Genomic DNA, 10,437 nt, shown 5'->3' with positions numbered 1-10,437 from the left:
TGTTATATGGAGCAGGACATTGTTTGCCACAAACTTAATCACCACCTTACATCTTTTTATCTAAATGACAACCAAACTACTATATGTTACGCATTTCTGCGTCTGCCGGTTGTGTGTCATCTCAATTAGAGAAAAGGCATCAATGCAGTGTGTGTAACCACAGTTGTTGTGGGCTGAGGCAGCACTACCACTTGTTTATCAGCGTTTCAAACAAAAGCCATGTTCCTGCTGCTGTCAATTACATTGCAGATACAGAGAGAGAGAGGGACTGAATCACATGCAGGCCTCTGAGGATACATTTACACTAAACAAAAGTTCAACACTTTGAAGGATATGATTCTCATTTGATTATTTGTTGCCAAAAAGGTGAAGAAGGGTCCACACAGTGCAGGAGGGAATCTGTCAGCCCACCAGCTGTTCAGGTTCAGGTGTTCTAATTTAAATACTGCTGAACACAAACACACACACACTTAAGCGCTCAGCGGTTCCTGTTGCAACATTAATGTCCTCATTTATCCTCTTATGCACAAATGTCAACCTTTGTCAGCCTCCACCCCTGCCTCCTCGTTGCCCTCCACACCTTCACTGACTCCCTCTCCCATCCTTCAGTTTCTACTCCTATGTATTTGCTTCTATACCTTCTACCCCACTCATTCCTTCACCCCGGTCTGTATTGCCCTCACTCTCTCACACTGCTTTGTGCAACTCATTGTATCCAGCTTCCCCCTCCTCCTCTTCCCTTATCCTGTGTCCTGCATAGATATTGCACATTTCTCCACCACATCTGCCTCCTCTCATTTTGTTTCAGTCTGTTTTTCCTCTCTCTGCTTGGGGAGCCTCTAGTGACATCACTCCTACAGTTACCATGGTTTCGGGGGAAAGAGACCATAATAACTGTTTGGATCAAACAGACTGCTGTTGTTGCATCTTAAACTAGAAAAAAAACTAGAGGAGCTTAAGACATTCAAAGGAATTACTCTTTATTACAGGATCCAGACATAGTTTGAGGGTTTAGATGAACATGAAGTGTGTGTGGTCAGGTCAGTGTTAATGATGGGTCTGTTTGAATGAACAAGTTATCGTCATACAGGTCTTCATCCAGGTCGCCTTCCTCTTCTGTGAAATAGGTAGGGAAAGGAGGGCTGCGCAGGGTGGAGCTCCTGGTTGGTAGTACAGTATCTCTTACCTGGAACACACACAAACAAACCTTTTATAATAGCAGTGAGGACACTAATTAGTATTGCAACAATTAAGTGGCAGAAAATGTGTTTCTAGTTGCTTTTAAAAATTGTCATTGTTATTCAAGCAAAAATGCCTGCATTCTCCAGGAAATGTCAACTTGACGGGTGGAAACTGTGTTGCAGACAGACTATTTTCTAACAGTTGTCAAATCTAATTAGCAGTTCTCAAGCTTTTTCCAGTCATGTCCCCCTTAAGAAGCAAATAAACATTCTGCTTAACATTAAAAGCACATGAAACAGAATTTTGCAATTATTTTTTTTTTACCGCAATATTTGTTACAGAGGTTTAGCTGTCATTTTTTTTGTCAGCCGATAATCTTTAAATCTTCCAAAGGAGTAATGGAACAAGGAGTAGCCACAGTGAGCTGTAGGATGAAGATTAGCAGGTGACGACTCCTCAACCACCCAACCAATTTTGCTTTGACTCTTTATTAAAAATAACTCCATAGAAATAGAATGAGAGTAGAACAGACATTGTTCAACGACTGTTTGTCATGGTCAATTGACTAGTTCAAAAGAAAATAGCCCTCAGCACTGTGCAGTGACCACAGAAATATAATGAGTTACCCCGCTACAATGGCCACAGTTCTTTGCAATGGTTACGGTACACATAAAGATGGCTGCCGCTCTGACCATCATGCTATGTTGATTTGAATGGGAATGTCCGTTCTACTCCTATTCTATTTCTTTGGGTAAACCACCAACCAGGATTTTAATCTTAAGGATTACAACTTTACATTTGAATCATTAACAAAAAAAACAAACGAAAACTACTAATAAAACAAGACAATTTTATTAAAACAAACAAATCATATTTAGGTTGGCAAGATCATTTTGTTTAATGTTCTGCATCCCCTATAGTAGGTCTACACACCCCCAGTCTGAGAACCACTGGGCTAATCGATTAACCAAAACAACAATAAAACATTAATCAATAATGAAAATGATTTGTTGCAGCCCTTAGTCTTGTTTTAATGAATAAAACATAACTGTTCCTCATTTACATAGGGACATTAGGGCTGCACAGAACAATAAAAACAAACAATCGTGAACTAACATCTAACATTAACCTGCATGTGTGCCCTTTAGGGTAATATAATATAGTAGATCCAAGTTTGTGTGTGTGTGTGTGTGTGTGTGTGTGTGTGTGTGTATATGTATGTGTGTGTGTGTGTGTGTGTGTGTGTGTGTGTGTGTATATGTATGTGTGTGTGTGTGTGTGTGTGTGTGTGTGTGTGTGTGTGTGTGTTAGGGGACAGCTGAGCTGGGTGAAATGCAATGCATATTTGTATTCATTATTGCTTGTCTGCAAAACAAATAATAGGCTGGGTGTGTGTGTGTGTGTGTGTGTCTGCACATACACACAAGGCGAACACAACATGCTGATTATGGAGATGGATGCTGTGGCTATTACTAACAGCATTAAGGTGCACACTTCCATTCCCCCACACACACACACACACACAGTCAATGAAGATGGATCACACTGTCTTGCAGGTGTGCCGGCATTTTTACAGGTGCAAGGTCAGTCGTCACTAAGCGTGCTGGGCTTGACCTTCGACATCACACTTCACAATTGTGTATGTATATGATAATTTTTACCTTCAACACGCAGTTCCTGTGGCCGGGGACAGAGCCGTTAACATACAGCACATTATATTTGGTATTGACCCTCCATATCTGGAAGAGAGAGGATGCAGATGAGTATTGAACGGAAATTGCAGTCAAGGACAAACAAGTTCAACATCGTGTGTGTGTGTTTTTTTGTTAGAGTGTGTACCTTCAGTCCATAAGCTGTGATGTAGATGTTGCCCATCATGCCGGGCATCTTTTTCCCTTTGAAAACTTTGCCTGGATCCTAGACGCAGATGATGAAAGACACACACACACACACATTACTGGATTATGGGAAGCCAACTGTTCTTGTCTGGCATGGGTTAGCATCTTACAGTGTGTGTGTGTGTGTGTGTGTGTGTGTGTGTGTGTGTGTGTGTGTGTGTGTGTGTGTGTGTGTGTTTGTTTTACTATATTCGTGGGGTCCAAAAACCAGGGAATACAGTATACTTGTGGGGCCCAAAATGCTGGACCCCACAAGGTTAAGGGGCTGTTTGAGGGTTAAGACTTGGTTTTAGGATTAGGGTTAGAATTAGGTTAGGGTGAGGGTAAGGTTTAAGGTTAGGCATTTAGTTGTGATGGTTAAGGTTAGGGTAAGGGGCTAGGGAATGCCTTATGTCAATGACGGGTCCCCACAAAGATAGTGAAACAAACGTGTGGGTGTGAGACTTACCCCTCCAGGTCCAGAAGCTCCTGGTCTGCGATGAGTTTTGGTTTGGCCGTGAGTGGCTGGCTGACCTTTGAATCCCCATCGCTTCATTACGCCTTGAAAACCCTTACCGATGCTACACAGAAACAAGAAAATTCATGCTCATATTTTCAGGTATGTTGACTTGTTGCCTCAGAGGATACTGACATAAAAAAAGAGGTTTGGACTGTCTTGTAAGGTCAAAAGCTGATCTATCTTCAAAACGTGATGCTGGAGCTGAAAGAGGGTAAGAAGTAGGAGAGGAAGCCAAAAGGAAGCACCAGCGAGGAAGGAAAGCTGGCAGAACCAAACTTACGATTTGGCTGTGACGTCCACATATTGGCCTGGACGGAAATGTGCTGCATACAAAGGAGTGCCTGAACACACAACAAACAAGATTACATTACAAAATTTGAACAAAACTGCCAAAATAATGTTTTTATTCTATTATGTGGCATGGGTGCATACCTGGCTTGATGACAGCATTGTCTGAGACTTTAAAGGTGGTGACTTTCTGTTTCGGAGGCACCCCTGCATTCCTGAACATCTCCATTTCCTCTTCAGACCTCTGTCAGTCAGAGTGATAAATGTAAGGATGGAGGGAAGGAAGGAAGGAAGGAAGGAAGGAAAATAGTGGTAAAGAAGGACCAACAGAAGTTGGATTTTGGCATTTTAAAATCAACCATGGGCCTGTTACGAATGGGAGCCAAACACACATACGCACACGCACGCACACTTGGCAGTGAGCGTCTCTGACATTTGCTTTCACTCAGCTCGCTCTCATCTCAGCCCCTCCAGTCACTCTAAACTCTCTCTCTCCCTTTTAACAGAAGGGTGAAAATCAGCCTGCCAAAGCTCACTCCGACAAAGTCTGACTGAAGAGTGATGTGGCTGTGTGAGAGGGATTCTAAACAACTTCACATTCGACACCGGCCCATCAAGCACCTATCAAGAATAAATTACACTTTGATTTATTCATCCTTGTGTATCTGTTTTTTTCCCAACTTAAAACGATGGATGTCACATTTCAAAAGGAAAAAAATCCTCCTCCTCATACATACTACGAGGCGATTTTCTTTCTTTCTAAAATAAAACTATCTTTAAAACTGTCTACTTTTTTTGAGAAGGAAGTATAGGTTCACAAAGTAAACTGAAGAGCCAGTGCGGCTGTCACCTCAGGTTGCAGTGTTTGTGTTTTTGAGGTCAGATACTGTATGCAGTCTGAGGCAGTGATGGGATCTTGGAGTTTATTATGAGCATGAAAGGCACTTGTCAAATGTGTGTGCACTTGTCAATGTTAGTGGGACATAGAAGTGATGAAATCTTTTGGATCCTGTTTATTTAGACACCTAAAATGAAATAGTCCCTGATGGTTAATGGGTGAGTATAATTTCCTGACTTTGGAATTGTATTCATGAAAGGTCTTAGAACTGGGAGGCCTGATATGAGCTCAATGCTTCAGGGAAATGACAAAATTCAGTTATGCTTCCATAAAGATGTCACACTGATTAGATTTGTTTTTGCATGATTATGAAATGTAGCCAGAACTAAAATGAGCAAAAGTAGACATTGTGATGTGATTAAAGTGTTTGGCACTGGCTGCACTGCTGGTATTAAGAGCATAGTGACTGGTATGATTAGATAAGATATTCTCAAACTTTACAACTCAGTATAAATTGAACAGTTCAACAAGTAATCAGTTCCAGCCTTATCTATGGCTTATGTAATTCATATTTTATGTAAAGTAATTGTGTGGTTTTTTTGTCGGGTAATGTAGGCAATTTCTCATGATTGGAAGGCAAAAATCAATAAGCACACAATAATTAAATTACATTTCTGTGCCAGCACAGCTGAGGATTATAAATTCTCCTACCCCGTTACTGAACATAAAATTCATATTTACAAAGAAACTTTTTCATCTCATTTCAAACGTTTTTATTTTGCTTAAAGCAAGACTATGTTCCTTTTAAAGAAAAAATAACACATTTCACAAATGAAAGGGTGAATTTAGAAGCAGGTTTTCTGCTACAGCCTTATTTGGTCTGGTATGACCAGCAGTTCATGGTGGCTAATGTCAGCAAACTGTAGATTCAGTTTCAGTTCAGATGTCAGTTTGCTGTCTTTAAGACTATTTTCCAATTGGGCTACTGATACAGTAGCTTAGCATTTGAACTAAATGCTAGTCCAGTAGTTCAGCATTTAGCATTTTCCCATAACTGCCACCAGTAGCCATAGTGGCTGCTGTTCAGCAAACGTTACATTGTTTTGCTTGGCTGTTCTCACCCCACTTAACTAATATATCAAAAACAGCATCAAGTGTGTTTTTCACGTTTCACATTCTTATTGTTGCTTGTGCCTCTTATTGTATAATAAAAAAAGCAGGGGCATTTCAGTTTTTTAAGATTATCCTCACAGGTTTATTATCAAAAGCATAACCCAAGTAATGTTTTTGTCTTCCTAACTTGTCATTTTTAAATCCTGCAATAACTTTTGGTCTCCACCAACTCCTGAGGGAAATATATCTGGCTCTTTAGCAGCTAAACGCTCCACTATGTTCACCAGCTAGCCTCTAACTTTGTCTTTTGTCTGCTGTTTGGTGCTGAGCGTGTACTGTACTGTGACTTTTTAGAGCTTTTAAAATGAAAACAGCTGCCTGCTGCAACTGAAAATATGATAGTGAACCAAAACAGTGAAGTCGCAAGCCAGACAGCTAAACAATGAGCTGAAACTCACTATAAAGCTCTGTAAAGCCGAAACAGACTCAGGTAATAATTTTCTATAGATTCATCACTACGAGCAACCCTTTTACATACCTCGTTTTCACATTATCATTCGATACGTTGCTATTATAAAAATGATTGATTTTGACCAGTTAAAAAAATTGCCTACAGGAATTCACTATCATTCACTAACATGTTCTAAGTCATGTAATATAAGATGTCAACACATCCATTATCACAGCTAAGATAAAAACCTTAAACAGGTATTATGATATTAACAGCTATTTCTTACATGGAATGGTGATACATTTTTCCCTCCTACCACAAGGGCGGCGGTGTGTCCGTCATTTTCTTCCTTGGACAGGTGCTTTATAACATGACAGTCCTGCACCTGGAAGAAAGAACAGAGGCTGGATTAACAATAGTCAGTCTGTTTGCAGTTTTTTCACTGTGCCACTTGTTTCCTCCTAAACTACAACTAGAGGAGATTTTCACGGTACAATAACGGTTTTAGAAAATATCACGGTATCACAGTACATTATTATATTATTACATAATTATTAGTACTATTATTATTATTATTATTAGTTCCAATAACCCTAAAATGAATGAAAATAGAAGGGGATTTTTTGGTTGAAGTAATGCTTTATTAAAATTGAAACTAAAACCCATTTTTTTTGTACTGGGAGTATGTGTCTCCCTTTTGAAAAAATAAATTAAATATTTCTTTCTCCCTTTTGAGAATAAATAAAAAAAATTCTCCCTTTTAGATAAAAGTCCCTGGTGTAATGCATTTCAATATGGGGCAACCAGCTAACTCCCAAAACCTGACTATTACCACATTTTGGCCACATACAACAATAGGATGACATCACAGGCATTTAGCAATGCATGATACATTGCAAGAATATCAGAAGATGAGGATAGAAGAGAGAAATATACCCCCCAAAAGTGAAATGTCTTTTTATAAAGCAACAATCAAACCTGTACTATATTTATTCACTGACATACTTTAAGTTTCCCTTTAGATAGAACATGTACCACAATGCCAAAGTGGTGGGAGTACTGTCACCCTGAGAGAGTACATTTAAATGCTCTACTTTTCCTCTAGCACAGACTGTTCCTGGATGAGCCAAAAAAAATAAATGACTAAATGTAGCAAAAGTGAATCAGCAGATGGGGATAGACGTTTAAGTATGTCCTTGAATCTGGTATTAACTGAAGGTGATGACCAATGAAAACAAAATGTCTGACTATTAACAATTGACATTTTACTGAAATTGCAATAGGAGTTTGTGATGCTACCTACTATGTCATTATCAATAAAGAGTAAAGTGAACACACACAGCCGCAGTTTGCCATCAATTTACTTCACTGACAGATTAGTCGATGAGATCAAAATGTGATCTGAATAAACCTGACATCAAATGACATTCATTATGGATGACAAACACATTATCATTCCTGAAGAATACCTGCGCCTGTTTTGAGAACAGAAAAGGCAACAGGTGTGTGTGTGTGTGTGTGTGTGTGTGTGTGTGTGTGTGCGCGCTACCTGTAACATGGTGACTACATGTCTTTCTCCCGTTTTTGTCCAGATAGGAGCCATCCCCAACTTCACGGCTACTAACCCAACTCTTCGACTACCTGGGAGGACGAACAGATGAAAAGCCGGTTAAAGTGTGAGCAAACAGGAAGAGAATTTATGATATACACAGCTCTCACTAATCATGACACCTACCCTCTGTCCACTCAGGACGCTGCCAGGGCTCATCTTTGAGCGGGTTGAGCTTATCAGCTGTTTGTCTCCTGTATTCCTCTGCCATACTCTTCCTCATGTACTCCTGGTTGTCCTCTGTGAGATGTTCATCAAACCATGTTGTGGTCTTTACTGTCCTAATACAACCTACCAAATAGGCAGGACTGCCAGAAAAAACAAAAGTCAGGAAAGCAGGAAGACCATCACTTACCATCACTTTTGCCAGACTAATAATGGCCAGACATGTACTCACAACAACTATGTCCATATCCAATCAATACAAGAGTACCAGTTAGCATACATATGTGCTTATCTTTTTTAGGGCTGCAACAAGGGCTGGGCGATATGGAGAAAATCAGTTATTATGACCTTCTTCACCACCATTGACTTGATCCTCAGAAAATATTTTTATTATTATCATTCTGGGTAAGGGCTAATTTATGTCACTGCATAACCTACCTGAACTGAAATTTGCTTTGCTGCTTCAGATCTCACACTAGTAGGCACAGACAGTTTTGTGCATTTTAATTGTATAAATGTCACTGCTTAATGACGACTCAAAGACTAAATAAAAAGGTACACAGGACTGAATTACCCTGGTGGCCTTTTATTATATTAAAGTCTGCCCACATCTGCTTTCAGATGGCTATAAACACATTACTCATTTGTTACTGTAGACTGGGACTGAGGAAGAGTGGTTTATCAGTCTCTACATTATGTTTTTTTCCACACAGCAGGGCTGGGCGTTATGGAGAAAATCAAATATCATGATATTTTTGACCAAACACCTCAATGTCGATATTGCAACGATATTGTAAGGTTGACAATTGGTGCTTTCACAAAATATCTTCCACATTTAGATTTTAGATAAATAACCATCATAATGTGATAATGACTAAGTGGTTAAAGGCAAATAATAGAACAGCTAGAACAGTCTGGTAAATTCAGAAAATGACATCACTTTACTGTAATGCAGCCTTTAAAACCAGGAAAAGACTAAACTTACAATGTAACGATATTACAATTCTTCAAAATCTAAGACGATATCTAGTCTCATATCACGATATCGATATAATATTGATATATTGCCCAGCCCTACCATACAGTGAAAGCACTAACGTTACACAAATGCACCGGATAAGCTTTTAGACAAACAATAGAAAAACACAAACCGTATGAAATATTTGCAATTAAATGGTAAGATACGTTTTTATAACTCGTGTCACTAGGAAGCAGGGGCAATTAAGATAGCTTTATAATGTACAAATGATAACATTCTTTAGTAGCAAATAAAAGGCTCAGGTAAAAACAGAAAGGACAGTAACGTAACTGAATTGCACTGCAAAACTGTACTACTAGCTAATTCACCACAACAACTTAGTTTAGTTTAGTTTTCTACGTGCTATAGTTTAACTTCAGTTACATTAGCACAACGTTAGCCAGTTAGCATTCACTACCTTTCAGCTGCTGCTCGGGGAGAAATGAGTCGATGTCCCCGCTGAAGAAGAAACCGACAGCCCCACGCTGCCATTGCGCTCTTTATTATATACACTTACACACAAATATATATTAAAAAAATTACGCATACAAACTAAAGGGGCATAGAGTGTCACAACATATGCACAACCATGCCTTCGTTTTCGTCCTGTTCCAAATGTCACCCTTGCTACTACCGGTACGTGACAAAAACAGTTCCGCGCTGCACAGTGTCATTAAAAAGGTTCCGCACAACTGCAAGTTTTTTATATTTAGCAAACATCTTAACTTGCAAAACTATTACATCTGATATCCATACAGCAATTAAACGTGTATGTTTATATAAAACATATTGTTGACGGCTTGATACAAATAAACGATAATAAATGTTGAGTTAGTTAATTGTTGACCTTGGAAACAGCAGTTGACAGAACAATTTCACCCTAATGTCAATTTAACATTAGTAGTTTTGGAGCTTTCAATCATACGTGATCTTCATCAACAGATGGAGTTTGCCCAGTTGTCATCGAAATGTTGATGTTTAAATCTCATTTTTTGAGCACTATAAAATGCATAAACATATTTTATTTGGTCAAATATCAAGTAATACTAGTCCTGTTGATTTGGGGCTCCTTTCTGACTGTCTCCTGAATTATAACAATATACTGTTTAACAACAGTTTTTTGAATGTAGGCTATTATTATTATTATTATTATTGTTATTGTTATTATTATTATTATTATTATTTATATTATTATTATTATTATTATTATTATTGTTGTTGCCTCAGTGTAGCTTTAGAGAATTATGTTAGATTTTATAACAGACCAGAAGAGAATAGTATAGGTGTGGTTTTGCTCATTTTCGGTGGTTTCTCCCCCAGCCTTTATAAAACAACTGATCCTCTTCTAATATGGGTGGTCTCTGAAACAGATATTA

General features: G+C 38.8%; 1 protein-coding gene and 1 long non-coding RNA gene across 2 annotated transcripts; one reads left to right on the top strand and one right to left on the bottom strand.

Annotated features, from left to right (window-relative positions):
• Nucleotides 1-959: 959 nt before the first annotated feature.
• On the bottom strand, nt 960-9,719 carry mrpl3 (mitochondrial ribosomal protein L3). The gene is made up of 10 exons (XM_031323243.2): nt 9,480-9,719; nt 8,005-8,186; nt 7,819-7,910; nt 6,556-6,654; nt 4,012-4,111; nt 3,860-3,920; nt 3,529-3,640; nt 3,022-3,099; nt 2,844-2,921; nt 960-1,186 (listed from the first exon to the last, which is right to left on the bottom strand). Exons 1-10 carry the CDS (start codon nt 9,551-9,553, stop codon nt 1,037-1,039), a joined length of 1,026 nt encoding a protein of 341 aa, XP_031179103.1. The 5' UTR covers nt 9,554-9,719; the 3' UTR covers nt 960-1,036.
• LOC118493458 lies at nt 3,575-4,518 on the top strand. Its single transcript, XR_004895422.1, has 2 exons — nt 3,575-3,678; nt 4,374-4,518. It is a non-coding gene; the product is annotated as an uncharacterized LOC118493458 (long non-coding RNA).
• Nucleotides 9,720-10,437: the final 718 nt, after the last annotated feature.

The sequence above is a fragment of the Sander lucioperca genome, chromosome 16 (genome assembly GCF_008315115.2).
Source record: "Sander lucioperca isolate FBNREF2018 chromosome 16, SLUC_FBN_1.2, whole genome shotgun sequence".
Taxonomy (NCBI): domain Eukaryota; kingdom Metazoa; phylum Chordata; class Actinopteri; order Perciformes; family Percidae; genus Sander; species Sander lucioperca.
The sequence above is the reverse complement of the archived record's forward strand: the minus strand, read 5'-3'. Positions and strand labels throughout refer to the sequence as shown.